The sequence below is a fragment of the Pagrus major genome, chromosome 5 (genome assembly GCF_040436345.1).
Source record: "Pagrus major chromosome 5, Pma_NU_1.0".
NCBI classification, from domain to species: Eukaryota; Metazoa; Chordata; class Actinopteri; order Spariformes; family Sparidae; genus Pagrus; species Pagrus major.
Genome location: NC_133219.1, coordinates 20,244,331 through 20,268,730, shown reverse-complemented (window position 1 = coordinate 20,268,730; position 24,400 = coordinate 20,244,331). Strand labels below are relative to the sequence as shown.

Here is a 24,400-nt window from a genome sequence, read left to right as displayed (position 1 = left end):
GCGAATTAGGGAAGCAGATAAAAGTTCATTTTAAGCCAAAAATCGAATTGAGAACTGATGCCTGAAATAAAGCATATAAAACAGGGAAGGGCATCATCACTTCAATACCTCTAATAGCCCCATGTAGTGAGTATTGCTTGTTTGGTTTCACTAAATCCTTTCACATCACTGCGAGCATTGACTACTTTTTAGGATGTAGCTTCCGTTTAAGCGGTAGTACAGTCCTAGTTAATTCACAGTGTCAAAAGTATGCTGGATGAATTACAAGAAAACATAAAATATGTATATATAATCAGTCCCAAATATTTAGCACAGCACATGTATGTCTGAACAAACTTGATTGTCCCATAATGCAAATAAAAACAACATCTTATCATGTCATTATTTAAGGTACATATTCATATTTAAATGTTCTACAAAATATTATAAAGATATTTACCATAGTAGCCTAGAGGTCCACCAAGTCTACAATCCATAGCGACAGTAGTTGTGATTTCCTTAGTCCGCAGCAATTCTTGATAAACAAATCACTTAGAAGCAGCCAGGTGTAACTTCTTGTCACTGGTCAATGGTTTATATACACACTGTCTGACTACACCCACCCACCCACCCCCGCTGACACCTCACACGCTATAAGGAATGACAAAATTCCATGATGACATTCATTTGTGACAGTGTGTCGCTTGCCTCAGACTTTTGGTTACAGAGGTGTGGCATCAATGCTTCATGTGCTCCTCAGATAACATCTTGAAGGCTTCGCTAATACTTAATAAGCTACAATACATACATTATTAACATAGGTTATGAGTGCAAGTGACATCGCATACAAAAGTGAAAATAACACACTGAGTGATATGTTTCACAGCCTACACCATTTCTTTTTGCCAGTCTTCCCTCTAATTCAGTGGTCGTTATCATGCAAGGGGGGGGGGGGGGGGGGGGGGTGTCATGTGGGGGTCATGAGTTGATTGACAGGATGGAAAAAACTACACAATCTTTTTCCCTTAAGCACGTTTTTTTTTCTTGGGAAGTGCAAATAAAACGACCACCAAGGGGTCATAATTAGATATTGCTTTGTTTGATGTGACGCAAGTCAAAAAAGTATGGTGGTCTCAAGGTATTGTTGAAAAAATTGTCCACATGCGTCAGAGAAATTAATCTTGAATTTATTTTTGATGCTATCAGTTACACTCCCGCGTCAGCTACACTTTCTTTCTCCCCTCTCCGAACCATGATTGTAACAATTTCCACTTGTTGGTGCAATCTAAGATTCATCCCCTCAAAATCCAAACCTATGGTATCAGTTGAAAGTGAGAGCCATGCTGAGTTCTTCAGTTTCTCCCCAACACTTGGTAGCAAGTCTTTTAGTTGCCATATGACTGCAAACTTCAGCTTAAAAATGTCTTTGGTTTATCCTCCTGGTATGATCTCTCATTATAAGCTGTCTTCAGTCTATTTTGTTTTAGTAACAAATGGTGGCCATGCAGCTTTGTGTGTGTTTTTGTTGTCCTTTGAAACAGCTCCTCTAACAAACAAATGCTGTCTCGTGGCACTGGTGGGTCTAAATGCACCCTTATTCATTATTGAGTCATGATCACTGGATCAAACCTGCAGGCAAAAAGTTAGTGCTTTATTTTTTTTTTTTTTACAACCATCACACTTGTTCAATTCCTGTTAAAACCACAAATAACAACCTAACTGTGTATATTTCTGACTCATAAATGATGACTGACAGGCAGATCACGCTCTAAGTCATATTTGTTGGAACATGTGGTTGTTCCGCGAGCCTTCATTTATGCTGATGAATTTACCTCGCGCCAAGAAGTCAACAAAGAGTACCTATTTTCAGTGGTCTTTATTGAATGAAGCAGCACAAAAAATTACAAATGTTTACAGAATATTTTTACTTCAAATTTTACAAAATGTAGTTGTACCAAAGAAAACATCTAAGTGACATTACCTAAAGTAAAAGTTTATTGTGCAAATAACAAAAAGTAAGACATAGTGTTATTGACCTTGGGTAATACTACGGTTAAGAAATGATGACCTCTTAAAAAAAAAAGAAAACACTCACCAAGCCTACTGTCCTGCTTGACAGCATTTGTAGTAATTTTAATATATAAGTACTACCAGCGCATTTATTTCAAACCAAAACGAGTGAGCCCCGTTGTCAAAAAAATAGAAATCCTCATTTTGCTATCGCATGAAAATAAGATCGACATTCTCACAACTGCTTTTCATTTCAAGCTTCACGCTTTCAGTTTCACAAAACAGGAAACTGCTATTCTTGCAAATGGCCTTTGATTAAAAAAAAAAAAGGGTCTTTAGACACATGGCATTATGATATGAACACTGCCGGAAGACTAAGTTTTGTGTGTAAGTTGTATGAAATGCATGTTTCATCTGAACAACTCAACTTCAGACCACACCTCGAGAGTTCCTGTATTTGAGAGAGGTCTATCATACATGTTCATATGTCTGATTTTGTGCTTGTGCAAGTGTCTGTGTGTGTGTCTGGATGTGTTTAGGAGTGATTGTGCATTTTGATGTGCATGTGTGAGCCTGTAGGCCTCCTGGGACTCAGTGCATCCTGCCTTAGATAGGAAAGACAGGAGGCCCTTACAGACAAACTGCATGTGCACACCGTAGAGAAGCGCTTCTGGTGGTCATGGCAAGTTCGTAGGAGTTAATACTGCTGGCGATGCAGTGCTAGTCTAGGCACGGGGTTAGACTCTCTTCCTGCTGGCCTGCCACCCCTGGCTAGCGGAGCTGAAGTGAGGGGTGGCACATTGATCCAGGATCATCCAGCTCAGACAGGACTTCACGAATCAACTCGTGGCTGGTTCTTTCCTCTGATGCTGGAGCATGTCTGTCACACTAACGATGTCCTCCTCAGGGACCTAGAAAATATTAGAGCAAAGTTTTGCAATGAGAAAATTGTGCATTTTCAAATGCCAAAATACCTACCAAGAAAGTGGAAAAAGATGTGTAACATTATATAACCAAAGCAGGAGGAATTATATGTTTTGCTATCTTGCCTTTTTCCCAGTAGAGCTACTAGACTGAGAAAAGTCTTTACTTTTTGTGATCCCTTTTAAAGTTTCTTTCATTTTTCATTTCCCTGTCAAAATGTTTTTTTCAGGATTTTTTTCCTTGTCAAATCTGGGCCTGTGAAACCCTGTGATTTTATTGTGATTGAGGGCCAAAATGTCACATGTAGGTCATTACACTGTTTGCGTCTATCACATGCAGTGCTTTCATTGAAATTCATTGGTATTAACTGGAATCTCCCCTTGACTTTGTTCAAGATAAAATTATTCTGACTAATTCACTGAAATATGAGAGAAACTGTGACCTCCCCATCATCCCATATGCACATGTTCTTTCACATGTTCTAGTGACGCAGCTTCGCTCTACAGGCAGGAAACTGTTTCTGTTATTGAAACTACTAAATCTAAAGCTTTCTAAATGACTTTCATCCTTTTCAGTCGTTTTCTTTACAAAACTTTGGCTATGCAGATTTTTGTAAGCAAAGTATGGATTATAAGAAGAAGGTTATATAGAATATTTATAGTTATCATGATATGAGACTACATACCGTCTTAGATTTTGGATATCGTTATACCGTGATATGTTATAAGTGTTGTCTTTTCCTGGTTTTAAAGGCTGTATTACGGTAAAGTGATGCCATTTTCTGAACTTACTAGGCTAATGTACTTGTTCTTATACTTGTCTTTACTCACTTAGTCATTATATTCCGATCACTGATGATTATTGATCAAAAATGTCATTGTGTTACTATTTTGTGAAAGTACCAATAGTAATCCCTACAATATTGTTGCATTATCGATTTCAAAGTTGGGCCTATTTGGTCAAAAATATTGTGCTTGTGAGAAGATTTAAAAATATCGAGGTAAAAGCCTGTAATTTCAAATCTGAAAGTCATATTTAAAAGTTCTTGCAGTGTTTGACAGTTTTCGACAAACCTTTCTCTACAGTAATAAAGATTTCAACTATATAAAGTGTCAAATGACTTTTCAATCTATTACAAAGGCATTGCAGAAATGATCCCCCGACTGCATTTATTTACAAGTAATTTCTCCGAAGTGGATGAGTGGAAGACACTGTGATGTCACAGCTAGTTCAGTTTTTTATCAATGGAATTAGTTATTATTAGGTTGGACTGTGGTTAACACTAATTCCCCCTCATGTTTACAAGGTTCCGGTAAATATAGAGTTTCATGTTAGTGACAAAGAGTGATGACTTCCTCTTACTAAGACACCTTATGGTTCAACTCAATGACATGCTAGATTGTGTAATACAGCTATGAATGTGTCTTAAACATTAACTTTGAAAACATTCTGAGGAACCAGTGAATACATGCAGAATACCCAAAGATTCAACATCATGATCAGGTCCCCCCTTTATTCACCTTTGACTAATTAAAAAGCCTGACTGTCTAAGACCAGAGTCTTGTGTGAATACTCTGCATAGTGATGCAAAGAGGTGGGAGCAGAAGAGCAGAAAGATACAGGATTTGTACTAATGCAGCAATAGAAGACACATAATGTAATTCACCACCGGTGCACCAAGATTTTATAACTGACTCTATTTAACCTAAATTGAAGAAAAGTCTCACACTAACCCACAAATGTACAGAAACCACAACACAGTCGTACATAACCGCGGTGTTATCATTTGAAAAAAACATCGGCCTTCTCCACTGTTAATTGACAGCGGAAAGATGATTATAATTAATGCATCCATCTCTCTCTCTCATTGATGTGGGAGGGAATTTTAGCTTTGCTGATTCACTCGCTGTCAGATATTCTGTGATAAGTTTCTGGGTAATGATCCAGATCAACTTTTCTTGGTAAGTTTTAGATAAATCACCAACTGAATGTAGATAAATCAGTTTGCAGGCGATGCTGACTAAGGTGGCAGACAGATGCACCCAAAATTATTTGATAAATTTTTCAAACCCGACAGAAAATACTCGGATCATTAGAAAAACACCCTCAAACTGATTTGGAATCACCTGGCTTAAGCAGTCCCTGATTTAACCTCACAGGAATGCTGTTTAATGTGACGTATGCTTGTTCTTTATCTGTCTACATCTCCCACATTTAGAAACAACGACCAAACCTGAAATCCTTAAATATCTGAGCTTAAAGTAATCATTACTTTCACAAATGTATTCAGTTTCAGTTTTTGGCTTCTATGACAGCAACGGTGGAGTCCTAACTAATGACATGAAAATGCTGGACTCACCAGAGCGTGGTCGAAGCTGAAGGTGCTTATGTAATAGGCAGAGATGTCGCTGTCAGCCAGAGGCTGAGAAATCTGGGCAACTATACCACACTCATCTAAAAGAACATGGAGAGAGCGAAGCAGAAATACAATTGAATTAGTGTCATAAACATGATTTCTGACTGGAATACATTGTTAATGGTTTCATGTAGTTTCCTTTTTTGTTGGCTGTTTGTTGTTTGTTTTGTCATTGTTGTGTTATATATTTTGTGTCTTGTACTAATCTCTTTTCCATTTGTGACTGGCGAGTGTATGTTTGGGACCCCCTTGAAAGCAATATGATGATCATCTCAAGGAGTTTATCCTGAGAAAAAGTGTTATTAAGCCAAATTTAAGATCTTCAATTGCATAAAAAATTCACCAGATGATTTACAATTGTTACCACTTCAAGTCTGTTCCGTATTATTTTAATCATTCGGTGAATTAAATTTACTACAAACTCCAAGTAAGAAAAAAGGTCATCGAAAAACAGAAAGATAAAAAGACAACATAATTCACAGTGGTCACATTCACATATGTTTAACAGAAACTACCCACTCCCTTACATATCTGACAACGCAACTGCCAAAATAACAAAGAATTTATTACTCAGTAAATAAGTCACAGGATGTACACACACACACACACACACACACACACACACACACACACACATTTAAAATCACATTTGCAGCATTAACGCTGCCCACAATTACAATTACTAAGGTGTATTTTCCAAGACCCACAGACACATCGACTAATTTTTTTTCCTTTGCACCAAGCATTTTAAAGATATTGTTACTGTAGAGCAGGGTTATTCAACTAAAATTCAAATAGGTCCAGTTAGAGAAAATTTCCTAAAGCAAAGGTCCGGAAACATCATAATGTCTAACCTGCGTTATGATTTAGTGTGATATATATTGAAGTAGTCTTGCAGTTTTATCAACGTCTGCATGTAATCAACAACTGACTGTCAAATCAAATAAAGAAAGAAGAATTCAAAAACATTTCAACAATATTTACTGTATCTTAACATTTAATTATACAGATAGATAATACTGTCGATATGTATTATTTCTTCTCTCTTTAAGGAAAATAAGGGCTGCATTTAAAAATAAAATTGTGAAAATAAATAAAATAGCTTTTTAAAAATTGTGCATCTTAAAATAAAGTACTTCATTTTTTAATAATAAAATAAAGTGTAGCAGCAGCTTGAGTTTCCCTTTTTCTTTGTTAATGTTTCACATCTTAACAGTCTCAACCAATTTTACAACAGACAGATCTCAACACATCTGTTGGGCAGTGAATGAATGGGTCAGGATCCGGCTGGATTGTTCATATTGGGCTCTGAGACTGCTTATTTTCCGTGACCTCAGTTCAGACTTGAGTGGGTATGTTTGGTCAAAAACTTTGTGCGTTTCACATTGACACTTTTTATGAGTGCCACGGTCTTTGCACATATGAGACAGACTGGTTTTGTGCTTCCAGGGGGAAGAATGAACATGAATGAGTCCGTCCATTGTGGGTTGAAAGCTCTGTTTTCGCTGTCCACTTTTCTCTTCTTAGAGAGCGTCATGTGTAGTTATTTTTCTCTGTTGTCTCCGGCTCACTCGTCTCTCTGTCTTCTCTCCCTGTATCGCTCACTCGTCTCTCTCTGTCTTCTCTCCCTGTATCGCTCACTCGTCTCTCTGTCTTCTCTCCCTGTATCGCTCACTCGTCTCTCTGTCTTCTCTCCCTGTATCGCTCACTCGTCTCTCTCTGTCTTCTCTCCCTGTATTGCTCACTCGTCTCTCTGTCTTCTCTCCCTGTATCGCTCACTCGTCTCTCTCTGTCTTCTCTCCCTGTCTTGCTCACTAGTCTCTCTGTCTTCTCTCCCTGTATCGCTCACTCGTCTCTCTCTGTCTTCTCTCCCTGTCTTGCTCACTAGTCTCTCTGTCTTCTCTCCCTGTATCGCTCACTCGTCTCTCTGTCTTCTCTCCCTGTATCGCTCACTCGTCTCTCTGTCTTCTCTCCCTGTATCGCTCACTCGTCTCTCTGTCTTCTCTCCCTGTATCGCTCGCTCGTCTCTCTCTGTCTTCTCTCCCTGTATTGCTCACTCATCTCTCTCTGTCTTCTCTCCCTGTATCGCTCACTCGTCTTGCTGTCTGTCACTTGCTTCTCACCTCTTTCATCTGTCTGTATTCAGAGTCACCAAGTTTATCACCTGGAATGCAGATTTGATTGGCTGAGCAGCATCATGTGGGATGGCTTAACTCGCATGCAACTGGTCAGTGGATTTCCTGATCTGCTAAACCAGTACCGGAAGTCTGGAAAAGCTGCACCGGTCAAAATAAAAGCGCCCGTCAAAATTTTAAATATTTATGTAATTAATTGACTATAGGTCCAGGTCCGTATAGGACGGCGTCTGGGACTCGGACTGCGGTCCGCCTGTTAGTGACCTATGCTGTAGAATCATGGCAGTGCCAATCAGTTAGGCCCAATCCCAATGTCCCCCCTAGGGCCTTAAGCCCTGAGCCCTTGGGGACTAAGATGACATCACTTAGTAAGTCTTTAAGTGAGAGAGTCTGCAAGGGGCTAAAATGGTATAATAGGAATAGGACAGCACTTTGTGGCATTAACCTTGTAGGTTTTGGACTTTTTATTTTATGTTTTAAATATATAGCCTTATAATAAAAACAAAAACAGGGAAACAACATAAACACAAATAGAAACAAAGTCAGAGGTTTCAGGGAAAGAAGTTCCATAATGTTTCAAAAGCTTATTACTTTTTTTGTTGTGAGTTTTGTTGTTAGTGATTTAAATAGAGAATTGATTGACATTGAGAAAATGTCAGATGTTCTGTTTTGTAAGTTTCCATCTGTGAATTAAAAACATTTTTGGATGTCCCCTGGTAACCCATGGTAACCCTGTGTTAACTGGTAGGACGTTATAAACTGTGGGTAATTCCCTCAGCCAAAGTCCGCAGAAATGCGAGAGAGTGGTCAGAAACGGCTCAAAATGTTCCTGAGAGAGCCCTCAATCGCCTCACAATGTGACAGTGGGACAGCACGAAACCCTCGTAAACTTACCGGGAACGCGCCTCAAAGTCTGTGAGTCTGTGAGTGTGCATATTGGGATTGGGACTGAGATATTTTTATAGGCATTGAGAGGCCATGGAATGGATATCATTAACTTGCTTTGTCTGATATGTATGCAGACTTTGTTTAGATTATTCACATATTTGGTCAGATTTGGACCACTTGTATAACCTTAAAGATTTCTGATCTGAGTTATGACACCAGTCAGACACCAAATTAACCTGATTAATCCGGGCTAGGGAAGCAGTTCCAGAAGCAAGTGGTTCTGTACCATATGACTGACAAGCTCTTAACTGCATATAGAGTAAAGTAATAATTTTTTTTATGATATTTCAAAAAGTAAAAGAGTGGCCTTACCAAAGCCCAGTGGTTGTCCTCCTATACGAACCATTCTCCACAGCTCCCCGGAGGAGCTGGTGAAGAGAAGATCAGCGGGAAACCTAGAGCACAAAGATCAGGCACGTATTTTGTATTTCACGTACTTCAAAACCATTTCAAAGTTGGACGGGGGAAAACCCTCCTCTAGCAAATGCCAGATAAATGCTTGCAAATACAGATACTGCAACATCACAACTCCCGCAAAGCAATGAAAAAACAGGGCAACGAAGTGAACTGGAGTAAATTAAGACCTGCATTAAAAAGTGTCGTGATAGAACTTTTGTGGTTCAGAAATCATCAGGACTGGGGTAAGCTGTACCTGAGAAGTATTTTACTACCTTTATTAACCCCAATGCAACTTTCACTTCATTTGCTGACAGTGTGGAAATCATGCCATTAAAACAGCTGCGTGCAAAGGTGGAGTAGCCTTACTGTCTCTGAGCCTCAGTGTCCATCACCAGTGAGATGTAGCCATCAATGAGGGAGAAGGAGAAGAACTTGATACAGTCCAAGTCCTGGCTGGGAGACGACTGTGCGTCCTCTTTAGGACTAGAGAGGAGGAGAAACATTCGATGAGACAAAAATAAAATTAAAAACAGAAATCATATCAGTGCACATTGAACTGATGTGAGATAATTACGTGTCCTAACTGCCATGTTTAATGTCAAAGTTGCAATATTCATACGCCTGTGAGCTGCTGTCTAGTTTGCATCATGTGCTGCCACCTTGTGTTGTAAAAAGGAATTGCAGTGGTGTCTGCAAGTGGCGTCTCACCTGTTGGAATAAAAGAGGACATCGATGAGCGTGGTGGCGATGGACGGCAGTGTGTCCGGGTCCAGAGACATGACACAGAAGTGGTTCTGTGGGATCAGCACCGGGTGGACTGTCGGCTGGATGGCTGGAAGAGCATGGACAGTGTTAGTCTGTAGTCTGCAACAGAGGTACTGTGCATGCATGTTCTGTAATACTACATCCTTCTTATATTTTCTATTAAATTAAAAATAGTATTTTTACTTTAAAATATCAGCACAGTCTTGAATGCATTTATTCCATTTTAACTACAGTAAGAGTAGAGTTACTCCATGTTGATGCAATTCCAGCTTTCTGTTTACTGGACCAATTAGTAAGGAAAGTTGTTTTTTTGAGTCTCATTCCCAACTCGTCCAATAGTGGCACTCTGGGTTTCCCAACCTGTCAAAAACTGACACTTTGGGATTGTAGGATGGGCTGGCCGCCTTCCTAAAGTGCAGTTTTGACAAATTGGGAATTCTTTTTTGGAGAAAAAAATCACCTTGTATACGTTTTAAATATGAGTGAATCTCCTGACATTTTAACCCATTACACCATTTTACAAATTCCTAGTTTTAAAAAGCTTTAGGGAGGAACATTTTGAGTTCTTCTCCTAGATGAGGGGTTTTAAAGTCTGACACTGTGGAAGCAGTAGACATAAAATCCTGACTTCAGTATTTGATAACATCCTGGCACCATTAAAATGAATTAGCTATTAGAATTTCCTGTTTCCTGCAATAACTATTGCTTGATTACTTTGATACAAAAGAAACATAAAACATTTGACGATTCTCTGGCAGATATCCTGAGCGGATATGTGTTCAGATTTATGTATTTTATGAATTATGTTACATAATTTGATTGGTCCTTACCATGGTGACCACAATAAAGACTGATTTATTGGTGAAAAACCCATAACTCACCTCCATCTCTGCTAATGTCTGCCAAGATTTCTCAACTTTATTTTCATCTTCTCCTTCAGTCATGCAGATAGCAGTGAAATTAGGGCTGCAATTAGGTCACTACTGTGCCTAGTTTGTCAGGACAATCTGCATTCTACAAAACAAAACAGCCGAACTGGAGGCTGAACTGATTCCAAACTAGTCTAACGGCATGTCGAACAAAATACACGTTGTTCTTATATGGTGAGACAAAGCCGACATCTTAGAGATGCAAAGATATGAATGATTGTGAGAGGGTTGACACATTTTCTGCATGTTCTACTCTCACTGCACAGCATGTCCTGTAATTTATGGTCCTTCCTGTAAAGGACACAGTAATTCAAAGCAGTTCCTTTATGTTCTACCCAGCCAGTTTGCATTGTTTCATTATATAATGTCATGTACTGGGATGTTTGTTCAAGTAAAAAATGGCTTTGTTAAGCACAAGAGGTGTGCTACTGACAAGCACTCTTGTTTCTGTAACTTAAAGCAACACTTTGTAACTTTTAAAATGATTCTGGCAAAAAGATAGTTGATTTCTAAATCCCATTCCCAGGTTGTCAAATACTGACACGAGGTGTCCAAACTGAGCCATTTACCCAAACGCTGGTCATTTGACAACCTGGAAATGAGACTCAGCCCTGTGATGAGCTGGTGTACCGCAATTGGTTACAGATAATGGATGGACGGATGGACGGATGGATGGATGGATGGATGGATGGACGGATGGATGGACGGATGGATGGACGGATGGATGGAATGAGACTCAACAACATCTCTCTCCAGCAAGTTGCTTTAATATCCCATGAATATGTTGCATTTTTTAATCGATTCATCTTTTTCATTCACTTAGATTTCATATCATATTTATTCCTTTTGGGCTACTGCTGAGAAAACGTCTAATTTCGAGAGGATCAATGAATTGGAGAGAGGCTGGCTGGGGACGTGGATCTGTTCGGTTGACCCATTAGCAATTCAAGCTCGACTGTTTACTACTAAAGGCGCTGTCCACAGCTTGAGCAGACATTACGAGCAACAACCTCTTAATGTCTATTTTATAAACTTTACATGCTCTGTATGTAGAATTGCATTTTGTAAAAGGAAAGAACAAGCTTACCTGATGCCTATTTTAATTTTTAAATTGGCCTATGCACAGTTCTGTGTGTGTAAAGTGGTTTATTAAACAGCGTTCATTTTCTGGTGTCGATGTGATAGTATTACAGTGCTGTCTCAAGAAGGCAACAACAGTCGTGCTTTTAATACTGACTATGACATTTACAGCATGTTCATGTTCGAACCATAAAAGTACAAATACTTTTAGTTCAATTATAGATGTGCAGAGTTACAGAAATGTTATTCTGACCTCAGCAGAGAAAGCACCAGCAACTTCGACTGAAAAGTGACTCACACTCTTTCTCAGTCATGACATCAACACCTAAAACTGATTTGCAGTGTAGTGCACAGATGTTTCATCATCTATGTGTGACAAGTTTCTCAAGTAACAGTTTTATAAGACTGGTCTTCTAAAAAGCTGTTTATACACTCTTACTTGAGTAGTTTTTACCATTAGTAATCCTACAACATTTCTACTTGAGTTACTCCTTCAGTCCCAGAGAAAAAGCAATGATGTATTGTTCACTCACAAATCTCTTCAGTGATCGGTGACCATTCTTTAAGATCACCTCATATGTATTTGAAGTCTTTACACTTTGCACAAAGAACCTGAAGGTGGTGCTAGAGGATCTGAACTTAGTCCTTTGAGATGAGCTCAACTGATCCAGGAGGTGAGGTAATTCATACTAGACAGGACCGTGAGCTTTACCTTCTTTGCCGTTCTTCTGGAGGCCGTTGGAAACATCCAGACAATGCATGGGGACAGACTCTCCTCCCACCTCCTTGTACATGTTGAACTCCTCCTCCAGAGTGTTGATGACTATAGACAGATCTTTCTCTTTCACCTACACAACATAGATTTGAAAGAGAAATATTGATGGTTTTAGAGCTAACTCATCGTTTGATTATAGACTACAATGAGTTCATTTGCAGGATTTCTGTATATGTGGTGTCATCTAAGGGTACAGCACTGACTCACTTTAAGGGGATACTCAAGCTCACCCAGCGTGTCGACCATTAATATACTTGCTGACCAAACGTCTGTCAAGGTGTTATCTATTTTCGCCCACTTAACACTTTCGCATGTAATACATCAACTAACTTTCCAGTGCGCTCAGCTCTGTCGGGAGTCAATTCTTCCTTGACTGCAAAACTGGTGAGTGGACAAAATGCAGACACCGTGGCTCCTTTTGTCTGGCAGAGCTCAGTAGGGGAAAGGCTGCACTGCGAGATAAGAGGTGAGGAGTTCTTACACTGTTAGAGAGTTTGAAAATTTGCTCCAGGTGGTGGGACAGTGAGTGAGAGCCTCTTTCTCTTTGTGGAATAAAGTGGAGCAAAAATACTAAAAAAGACTAAATTAGATAGGACTCACCAGGATAAAATCGGTCTGATAAGTGGAGAGCATGAAGACGGAGACATGCTGCTGGGCCAGAGGGGCGATGACCGACTTGGCGATCTTGGTCACGCCGACTGCCTGAGAGCTGCTGGAGGCGTTGCCATTGGAGACCACATTGAGCGGCAGCCAGATGGAGCTCTCTACCTTGAGATGCTCTGAAGGCTGGAGCTCTGAAGTGGGGTCAAGAATCAGTGAGTCAGTGGGCATACAAACACTCTGCATGACTTTATGATAGTGTATTATAGTGAACATTCCCAGTTAAGAGTGAATTGCAAAAGCTTTGTTTTTTTTTAGACATCTAGGTTACTCTTTCAACAGCATTTCAGTGACTTCATTTCACTGTGCAGAAGGTCCATGTAAAATTTAGCCACCTGTCTAATTCATACTCAAGACAAATAGGGGGCAGCATATTGGTAGAGTAACCGCTAATTGCTGCTATATGTAGCTGCTGTTAGCTTGATAGCTCAGTTAGTCATGCAGGTAGTGGTCCCAAACAGGAGCTCGGAGCACTGGGGAACTGTCGCAGTATACACCACTAAGACAGGAGCTTTGGACTGGAACAGGCTAGGTCTAGCTGGTTAGTGTGCGAACTTTAGTAAATATCTCTGCGACACAATAACTTTTACTTCTTCACATTCTGTTGATAATTTTAGTACATGTTTGAATATTTTTTGAATATTGCACCTTTAAAATATAGTCATTTAGATGCAGCTGATGCTGTTTTAAAGGGGCATTCCACACATATTTCACATGTAGAGATCAGTTTACTTGTAACCTGCAAAGAGCTGCCTTCTCTCTCCTGTGGCTCTGGAGGGGGCTGTCTAAAGTCTTAGAAAATCATTTTGTGTTTGACTTCAGATCAGATCTGTCAAATATTTGAGAGAACACGTGCATCATAAACTGGGGTCATGCAGTTTGAAAGATGAGAGCATTTGTAATACAGGGGAGGGTTGATGAAATATGCGACCGAGTTGCTCAGTGAGAAATGTAGGATGCAGTATTTTTGGAACTTGACCCATAGGAGGGACTAAAAATGTGAGGATGTCTCGGCCTTTGTGCCACCCTTTTTGACAATTACTTTTTCAATCCGTCTCTTGCAGGTCCCCAAATCTGGCAATTCAAATGACTTAACCTGAGGTAACCGGGCAGATTCACACCATCTCCTTTACTTTACAAAAAATAACTGGTTTTAACATACTTTGGAACACAAACCACAACTGCCTCACTAATAAAAAAATTCAAATACCAAATACAAGTTCTCCTGAGGTAAGGCTCATGCTGCAGGTGCAAAACTCCCCAAATTGCGTGATTCACACAGTATTGAGTACTTCTGAAACTAGTAAACATCAGAGCTTGACAGGAGCCAAACCAGCAGCACCAGGGATACAGTTTCATACATTAAAAAAATAAAAAAATAAATACTAAAAACTTTTCCAAACTGCACCAGTAAAGAGGAACAGCAGTCTCATTTCTACAGTGATAACAATAGTAAATTGGAAAAAGTTTTCAATGCCTGCACATCATCACAAATTTGTCACCGCTTATGTGTCTTTATGTTTGTGAGGGTGTGAACTATGTGGCAGCTTTAAGTAGCAACTTCCGCTTGTTTTGCCGCTCAGTCTAATGTACACACACTTCCTCTCCCCCACCTCCTCTCTCTCCCCTCACCATGGAGACCCCTACTATTTAAACCACACAGTAACACAAGTAAAACTTACACCCAAGAGAGACCAACACCACCTACACCACCACAACATACCTGGCAATAAAGTGTGATCTGATACCAATGCATTAATGCTCTCAGGCGCATGGCTCCAAAGAAGGGTCGGAGTTCAAACGGGGTGAACCCTCAGGCATAACTGTAACAACCCAAGTCTCTGAGCCAAAATGGAAAAAGCAGGATATTTCAGTCTTTGTTCTGAAACAAGACTCGAGTGAAAGCTGGAAGCTACATGGGAAACAGGTGTCTATCCAGGAAGTGAACAAGAAGCTGAAAGAAAGAGATACTGGAGATGTGCACGGTAACCTTTTATAAGTGCCACTTAAATGACAGCTCTTAACTATTAATCATTAACAGTTTTCTCACTCTTCACGCACTGCCAAATTGTTTAAGAGAGTGAAGAACTTCTGAATGCCGAACTTTGTATGCTTGTAATGCAACTGTATTTAAAGCCTTGAAAACCGTCAGAGGCGGCACACATTCATCGGACTAAAAACATTACCAAACGCTGTCTACCTCCTGCAGTTAACACTCCTTTTCCTTCTTCTTTACTCCCCTTCAAAGAGCCACTGTTCTGGTTGGCGTAATTTGTCACAGACGGCCCCTTGTGGCTTCGCTACACCAGCTTTCCCCTCTTAAAATAGGCACTCAGTTAGAAGGAGAGCAAAGGAGACAAGGAGAGAAACAGAGCACCCAGAGGCGATATATGCCTTTAACAAATACATCTGTGTAAAAGGACCAGACGAAAATGGCTGCCTGACAGAAAGTTATACTGTTGACTATGTCCTAAGGGGTTTGTTCAGAGAGAAGGGTGCAAAACCCTGAGAGATACTTAACTAACAAATATTTTGTACTTTAATTTGTGAATCTATCCATTATCTTTTTGATAAGTCTGAAAACTGCTTAGGAAATTGCTAAAATTACCTGACCTACTGTCAGACAACATGCAAATATTCATTTTCAAGGTTTTTGAAAAGGAATAGAGGGGAAATATTTGCAATGTATATCTCTGCCAGGTCCCAACAGTCCCCTTTTGTACTCACTCATAGATACCAGCCACCTAAATACACCTGATTTCAACAAGATCCATGCATTATTCCCTGAGAAATTAATGAAAATGTTGAAAAATGCCCTATCCAACAATGTTAAAAAAAGTGACAAAGGATTCCTGGATCCGTCCCTTTATCCAGATCCATATCAAAAGTTAAGGGGGTCAATTCTGGGCCGAGACCTCCGATCCTCCATCCAAGTTTCGTGGAAATCTGTTTAGTAGTTTTTCACAGGTGAAAACATAACCTCCTTGGCGAAGGCAATAAACTTATTGAAAGAAAACAAAAAACTGGTAGGAGTTAATCTTAATTGTTCAAAATGTAACTTTAATCTGAGAAATTCAACTATACTTTTCTGTTCAAATGCATTGAAGTTGTGACAAATTATTTAATTAGGCTTTTTAATTGTAAGTGCAGCTTTAACTATTGATCCCAATCAGTGTATCTCTGAGAGTTCAAAAACTTTGTTAAGCTGTCGAGACAAATTGTTGCAGAGAATTTGGGTCATGTACAGCTCTGTTTTCCTAGATTGTTTGGCCGTATACACCCATCCTACCTCGAGAGGTCTGTGTGAGGGAACCAAAGAAGGAAGGAAGTAACATTAGACTGGTAAAACAAAAAGTGCTATGCTGCAGCACAATTCAAGACCAGATATTATTTATGAGCTACCATGTTTTAAGATTAGTGGCGCATTAATACAGAAAGTGACACAATTTGTTGGAGATTCTCACAGCTGATAAATATTAAAACAAGTAGTAGACAATGGTTTAAGAAAACAAAAAATAAAATACTGAATCTTAGGAGAAACATTTGCTTTTTCTCTGTTAAGAGCAGTGCGACAATTTCAATAAAGTTGGGGAACTAGTGAAAAAAGACTGCCCCCCCCCCCAAAAAAAGGGTAAAAATTGATGCAGTAGAAAAAGATTTCCCTTCTAAGTCTCCAAGCTGATTGATCCTACAAATCCTATGTGATTCCCACGCCGAGATAACCTTGGTGACATCACTAGAGTCACTTGCAGACTTGACAGTTAAAAAATTCTCCCCATTACTGCTGATTTTGACGTGTGAAATTGGTGGAGTTCGAAAGACGAAGTTGGCAGTAGCTTCCCTAAATGTCTGTTTGGTTCACGTTCAGAGCATGTCTTGCATCATTTTCTGTCCGTACAAGACACATTCATTTCTTGTATTCTAGCTGCCAAACACAATACTTCAAAAGTGTTGTGTACTTTATGGTATCCTATACAACTGGGACAAGAGTGGTCAGAGTGTGAGAGGACAAATCTCTGCCAGGTGAAAGTGATCTAAGATATGTGTGCAAGGGTGTTTTACCTTTGAATCCTTCCTCGTCAAGGACAACCGTGTAGTTCTCTGGTGTCTCCGTCAGACTGAAAAACTTACATCTGAAACAAGATAGGAAGTACAGATAGAGACCGACATGTGGTTGGAAAGTGAGAAAACATGAAAAGCAGGAGAAAAATGAGAGAAGAAGGAGGACGGGAGTTAGAGAACAGTCTTACTCATTTGTACCGAACAAAAGATTCAGATCCTCATAATGAAAGTTGAATGGGGTTACCGAAATTCACACTGATTTCAGGACTGGCTGTCACTCTATCAGTGCAAGCCCAAGCTCAGCATTAGGCCAGCCTCACTCCTTTGTCTTCAGCAAATGGTGGGAAACACACCAAACTGGGCCATTGCTTCAGTTACCAACTGCTGCGTTCAAGGAAAGACCAGGCAACACACTCTAAATGTGATAATACGCAAGTTTCAGAATTAATGTTTTTGTATATGCATCTGCTGTGAACATCAAGTTCATAACTTGCTGAAATGTCTCCGCAACAGCATTAGTCAAGTCTGCATTCTGCAGGCTTAGAGTGATCCACCGATTCTCAATCTTTGAAAGCTTCTCTTGCTGCCTTCTCCTACCCTGTTCTATAAAAAGAGACACTTTGGTTAAATATTTGAAAAGATGGTGCCATTGTGCCAACTGATACAGCCCATTTGGGTTAAAAATTTACAAAGAAAAGACAGAAAAAAACAGCTTGCATAAAGGTGTTGTTGTTTTGGATCTCACAACTGCTCGTACACAAGACTGAACCTTTAAGTTCTTTGATGACAGTTAGCTTTTATCTCTCCAGTTCTGGTTTTTGGATCTTCATCAGGCTCTGGGCCAAAAGCATTTCTTTTCAAAGGTTTGTTGCTTGGTCTGGCCTCAACGTTCAGTTTTATTGAATGTTGCCTTTATGAAAGAAAAAGTACAGATATTGTAAAAAAAAAGTAAATAGGTCCATGGGATCTGGTACGGGTTGAGGGAAGAACTATGCAGTGAACATTATTTGGATCACTTCTGCTTTCTAGGCCAATATTCAAATCAAGTTTCTGGATGTGATAAATTCCAGTTGTTCTACATCCAAACAAATATCTTTGGTATGTGTAACCGCAAAAACAGGGAGACTGTGGTCGAATTGTAGGCAGAGAGAACTGATTACTGTGTAACTGAGGAGCTGGACTTGCCTTGTAGTTCAGTTGGATATTAATGGCAACTTTGACAGTCCAGACTAAAGGCTTTCAATACACTCGCAACTCAAACTCCTAAAGGCTTCAAGGTTTAGGCCTTTTTGGCTTTTTTTTACTTCCTGGGGAAGATTTTCTACCAGTGTCAAGCCTAGTGTTGAAAAGCAGCCCAGTCACCAGTATATACCAAAACCAGCTATTTTCAATGGAAAGTTGGACCATCTCCACATTTTTCGTGTCGACCATAACTGGGTGTTCTGCAGACCATCTCCAGCTGTTTTACTGATGAAGAAAACAGGTATTTTAAGCCAAACCAAGACGATTTCCTAACCCTGACCGAGTGGTTTTTGGGCGTGAACCTAACACAACCCAAAGCGTTATGTCAAGAGAAAAATAGAAAAATGAACTAAAACAAGGGTAAAGTTGCAACATAAAGAAAACACCTTCTGTTAGTTTTTGCTGGCTTGGCTTAACATATAGACCACAAGCTGCCCTAGAAATTTAACAAAACATATCAATTCTTTAGTTACAATTTTCTTCCCAACTTCATTTTTTGAAGCCCTAAAAAGGAAGTGCTACATATTCCTGTTTTCTTAAAATGTCTCACTGATACACCTTCCTCTTCCTCTGCTTATCAGTCAGCTGAGGCTATTACAGTAGAGGCCTGAGTGAGACAGTCAAACTCCTGAGTCAGCAAAAAGTAATCCCTGCAATGAGATGGGACAATCACCCCACAGAGAGACAAAAAGAGAACACTGTAACACTAACTATCAGCTGTGCTAGCGAGCTGAGCCAGCCCATTGTGTTATAATAACCCCCTTATTTCCTGTTGACCCTTCACCTTCCCCATCTCGCAGTTTCCTGCAGGTTGTGTAAGCCAAGCATCTATCCTGCAAGTGAGAATGATCCAAGTATGTGATGTGCTTTTAGAGAAGATAATGAAGGCTCTTGTATTACACCTGTAAGGCAGCTAAACCTCAACAACGCATTGGTTGTGAGTTGTCGAGCAACCCAAGGCCAATCAATCTGTGTGACAACTGTGCTTGTTTGGTTTCCTGTTTGTGAGGTACAGATAAGACGGATAAGATGCCTCACCTAAGCTTCATTACAGCCCACTGGCAAGCACTCCGGAAAATCACTCAGTCTAAGTAAGGTTGCTTTTAACTACAATAAGTAAAATATTGTTATGCATCACTGAAAAGCACACTGCCCTTACACTTCCATCTACCCTCTGTCTCCACATCAACACATAAAGGGAAAAAAAAAAAGGTTGAGGACTAATAGAGCCCAAAGGATGCACAAAGCTCCAACAGTACTGGTTTGTACGAAGTGTTTTCCGACCCTGGCATTAATCATGTGTGGTCAGACAGGGCTGATAATGATGAAAGTGCCTTGTCAACAGCAATTACAAGCAAACTGCAAAGTGCATCTGCGGACACAAGGTAGTGCAAAATAAACTACGCAAGTAAGTGACCCTGCTTGGGAGGTGAAGTGTCGGAGAGCAGAGGTCAGACTCGTCTCAGAGAGCACAGATGAAAGCAAATAAGCAAAGCTGAAGTGGTTTAGCTGTGATATTTCAATCGGCAAAAGAGGAATAACAGAAAACTTGGATGTATTTTACAAACTGTGTGGGCTTGGGAGGATGGGTTATATGTGGCAAACGCCGTTTTTTGTTCTTCGTGGTTCCTGGTCCCAGCTTTCAAGTAATAGATGGGTCGAGGTGGGTTCATGGTAGTCAATTTCCTGGCCTTTTTGGAAAAAAAGAGAAGTTCAAACACTGGCTCCATTTTTCCCTCCACAGATCAGGCCAATCACAGAATGGGAATGAGAATAATGAGAATCATATTGTCTGTTTTACAAAAAAGGTACAGAAATGGTCGTAACACAACCCATTGATGTTGGGAGGAGCGGCCTGGCATCCGACACGCACTTCCGAAGAGGCATCCTGGAAACCCTTAACATCTCTTCCTCTTCACCCTCCCATTTGTCCAAAAAAGTCTGTAATTATTGGGAAAAAAACAGACTTCCACCAACCCTCCCTTTTAAATCACAATGACTGATTAAATAAATTGATCACACAAAAAGTCTGATAGATTAAGCATGAGTCGTTTATCAATTTATCGCTGAACATTTGCAAGTTTTAGCTTCACCAATGTAAAATTTAGCTATTTGATAGCCGTGATTTGAATATTATTTGCGTTTTGGACTGTTTGAACATGAGACGGGCAATTTCCCCTCCTTTGCACATTGCATGGACTCAATGATTAATCAACTAATCAAACATGTTTGTACAGCACTCTGCAACAGGGCCACATAGTCTGTGTATGATCAGTGGTGGTAATGAGTTGAAAAAACAAGCTCCTTTTATTGAGGCATGAAGTCACATGAAAAGGAGATGGAAAACAAACCAAAGAGAAGAGGAAGCAACAGGTAGCGAGGGAGCGGCCAAGTGGGGAAGATGAAAACCAAGCACACAAGGGTCTGGACTTTGATCCAGCTGCACAAACCGACGGGTGGTAGCAGCGGCGAGGTAGTGAGGGTTGATGGTGGTGGGGTTTCTGCAACTGATGCTCCAGCTGAGGAAACATGATAAGAGCGAAGCAAACTGATGTTGTTGACGTGGGAGGAGTTAGCCTTGAGCTATCTCAGCCTCATCGCCAGCGGACGACCAAAGCTATCTGCTACCTTCGCAGCTTCCTCAAAAAAAAAAAAAAACTGATCTACAGCGTTCTCACGAGCTCCTCTTTTTTCAGAACAATGGGGATGTTTTTTTTCATAGAAATCCCTTCTTGTTATTAGATGGGGGCCGCTTTGTGTAAACACGGGGAGCGAGAGCCCCAACCATGACAGATCACTGAAGCAGACAAGTGGAAAACTCCCCACTGGGTTTCTGGCTCAGCTGAGGCATTGTTCCAACCCATGCTCTCGTTAGTGAGCCGCCGAAGAGAAGAAAGGAGGACTGTGTGGAGCCTGCAGGGCTGCATCCACAGTACAGTAAGGCCGATAGACTGGGCTGATACCGGGCAACTAAGGACAATGTAAGATTAAAAACACACTGTTTGCAAGCCCATGATTCATATTATTTCACCCATCATGAGAGGATTCATTCACATCCTTCTGTGTTTACATGCATCCACTTTTTGCAAAAATGTGAGAAGTTACACACACACGCACACAATCCAAAAACTGTAGTATTCTCTTGCCTTTAAACATCCTAACTGTCCTCACTGTTAAGTCATGAATCATCAAATAAGGAGTTTTATTTCTAGACAGGCACAGTGTTTGACTACTTTTATCCCCTGCACCACAGGTGTCGTAATGACTCAGTTGTGTTGGATGATGTTTGAGGAAAATACCCTCTCACAATCTGGGATATGCTCGGGTCCTAAAAGTGATTACCTCTTTAAAATTCTGCTCAGGACTGCTTTCAAATCACTTTGTGCGCATTCTCTGGGAGTTCTTCTCTAATGAATAGCAGGGGCCTGAAAGAGGGAGATGGCTAAAACCAACCACAGCAATCAGGCTTGTTTTTGCTCCACGATTGTTTTGAGTTGCCATGAACTTCAGTCTTCACCACTCCCCAATCTGCATTGTCTATAGTTTGACCAGAGGAAGAAAAAAAAAAAAAACGAAACAACCTCGCAACAGAAAAAGAACAAGAAAAACGAGACAAAAAATACATCCACGCCACAGTGCGATGACATAACTCCAAAGCAAGCACAACAAAACGCTGAAAAGCAGACAGGCCTGCTAATCCAAGGAAGTGCAGCCTGCATGCTTTTTTTTCTGGCTCATTCTGGGCTCAGCCTGCTTTGTTTTTTCACAGACACCGAATGCTTAACAGAGCATGTTGAGTTGAAAATGTAGGCTCATACTTTTGAAATAATAAAGTCCTGACTGAAAGTCTGGATGAACATTTTGGATTACTCATCACAAACCTGTTGTGCTTAGAAATACTGATCCAATTACAGCGCATGTCTGTATTACTCACAGTGACTAGTTATTTACTTAGTACACTACAGTTGTTCATGATGTTTTGCAATTCATGGTGACACAGTGTGTCTGGTTTGGACATGTCAAATCCTACTGTATCGCCTGATACTCTGTGACAAATGAGTGCCAGTGGATGCAGCTAGGCGTGAAAAGATGTTAAGTGTTTGACAAATATACAAGATTTCAATCTCATATCTCAATGTCAGTTCACAAGGAATGGACAACAAGTGTTTTACAGTATCATGATCCCTCATGCAGGCATATACTAGTCCTGTTGGCCTTGTAAACTGATTATTAAAGGACTGTTCTATTGCTGATAATTACTGGATGCTTACAATGAGCAAATCCTCTGGGACAGTGTGGTATCTACACCTCAGACGTCACGAAAGGCGATAAGAGGAGGAAAATCTTCCCTGGCATTTGCCTACAACTTGTTGGTAACTTAGCCGAGCCACTGCCCGGGCCCATATCATTGGCAGCTCGGAGGCAGATGCTGAGCTCATCTTCTGGCCCTGCATATGTGGGGCAGCCCGAGCAATAAACAATTGCATAACAATGAGAGGATATCCAGGGATTAACTGAAAACTGGTGCCAACGCCAATATGAGATCCGGACAACTTGCAAGCTGGATGCTGAGTTTGGGTAAAGGAGGTCAAGGGTCGAGAAACAAGGTCCCACAAAAAATACAGTGGTGGGCAGTGCATGTTTTTTTTGTTTTTTTTTAAGATGCTTGAAGCAGCAGTCATGCATGGGAAATAAATACACATTAACACGTGAGAATGGACTGTGTTGATTAAACTGCTTCAGATTTCTTTGCAAATAAGAAACCTAGCGGATGAGATCCATCTCCATTGTGAGAATGAATACTTAATTATACTGTCTGATGTTTTCCAAACGTTAAATATCTGTCACAAACTGCTGTAATTACCTACGGCTACGTGCACTGCAGTATGTCATTTTCATAGAGGCAGATCAGGACATGCACGGGCATAAAGCCCAATAATGGCTCGGCCACCCAATGAATGCAAAGGCGCTGTAGGTTATCTCATACATCCGTGCTGGATTACCAGGCTCACACAGGAGCGACACAAACGTCTGACCCGGATCAGTGGGTACTTCTTACCGTGTCCTGTTCCGGAGGAATATCAGTTTAATCAGGGGGTGTGTGAAATTCACCAGCCCATTCTTGGATATGCTGGTGACCCGTAGCCTGTGGTCCAATATGTGCAAGTCCATGTTGTCGGTTGCGAGCAGAGCAGTCTCCCCGTGTGTGTGTGCATGCGGCGAGAGAAAGCGCTCGACTAGCTGAGTGCTATCATTCAAAATGTTAAATACAGGCCTGGATGATGGGCATTACCGACGAATGCAACCACCACGTCCCGCTGGGTTCGGCTCACAAGGCGAAAAACATCCGACGCAACCCGACTCCAGCTCTGCTCAACTACTGTATATTCAAATACAGGGACAGCCCCACAAAGACACGCCCCCTCCCCTTAAAGGTGCAGGTACATATTTTTTAGTGTCTCGCACATGTGGAGGGTGGTCAAGTGTGAGAGAGTGACAAGAAACTCAAGTTCCGCTTTTCGGCCCTCAAAATTAAAGTATAAAAAGTCCAAAATATTAGTAGCATGTGGGCTTTTGTGTCCATTTGGTCTGAAGCCGTTTTTCATGGTTTGCGCTTTAAGGAAAATCTTAAAGTAAGGAACCAATTGTCAAAAATGCATACAAAAATTGAAATCTAAAAAGGACAAATTGTAGTTCAAGAGATTTTAAAAGTTGTGTGAGAGTCTCTGCTTGTTTCCCAGCATAGAGAGTCGACCGGCGGACCACCCACCCTATTCGGAAAATCGTTGTATGGTAGTGAATGGAGAAAGGCAAATATTTTTTTGATCCCACTTGAATTGTGCTATGAACTACACATAAGATGCTTTTCAAGGCAAGAAAGTCAAAGTTAAATACTATCTAGTTTGTGTGAAACCGCTCAGTGAACTACATCATCTCGCCCAGTACCAACATGGCCACCAACTGGGCTCACAAAAGGTACTAAAAAAGATGAAAATCACAATAAATGCAGTTATGTGAAAGGTTTTAGTTACGTGTTTTGCTGACCATTCTACGGAAGCCCTAAAGGGCCTTGCAT

General features: G+C 40.5%; 1 protein-coding gene across 1 annotated transcript; it reads right to left on the bottom strand.

Annotated features, from left to right (window-relative positions):
• Positions 1 to 1,836: 1,836 nt before the first annotated feature.
• On the bottom strand, positions 1,837 to 23,683 carry castor1 (cytosolic arginine sensor for mTORC1 subunit 1). The gene is made up of 9 exons (XM_073467180.1): positions 23,384 to 23,683; positions 17,083 to 17,153; positions 12,961 to 13,154; positions 12,298 to 12,433; positions 9,520 to 9,643; positions 9,178 to 9,294; positions 8,725 to 8,807; positions 5,273 to 5,367; positions 1,837 to 2,900 (listed from the first exon to the last, which is right to left on the bottom strand). The coding sequence occupies exons 1-9, from the start codon at positions 23,494 to 23,496 to the stop codon at positions 2,829 to 2,831; spliced, it is 1,005 nt and encodes a 334-aa protein (XP_073323281.1). The 5' UTR covers positions 23,497 to 23,683; the 3' UTR covers positions 1,837 to 2,828.
• Positions 23,684 to 24,400: the final 717 nt, after the last annotated feature.

Excerpts from the sequence above, each read along its gene's own strand:
- castor1 (XM_073467180.1), bottom strand. The coding sequence starts at position 23,496 with ATGGACTTGCACATATTGGACCACAGGCTACGGGTCACCAGCATATCC. Across the intron at positions 12,434-12,960 it reads ATCAGACCGATTTTATCCTG|GTGAAAGAGAAAGATCTGTC; the intron begins GTGAGTCCTATC and ends TATGTTGTGTAG. Across the intron at positions 2,901-5,272 it reads TCAGCTTCGACCACGCTCTG|GTCCCTGAGGAGGACATCGT; the intron begins GTGAGTCCAGCA and ends AATATTTTCTAG.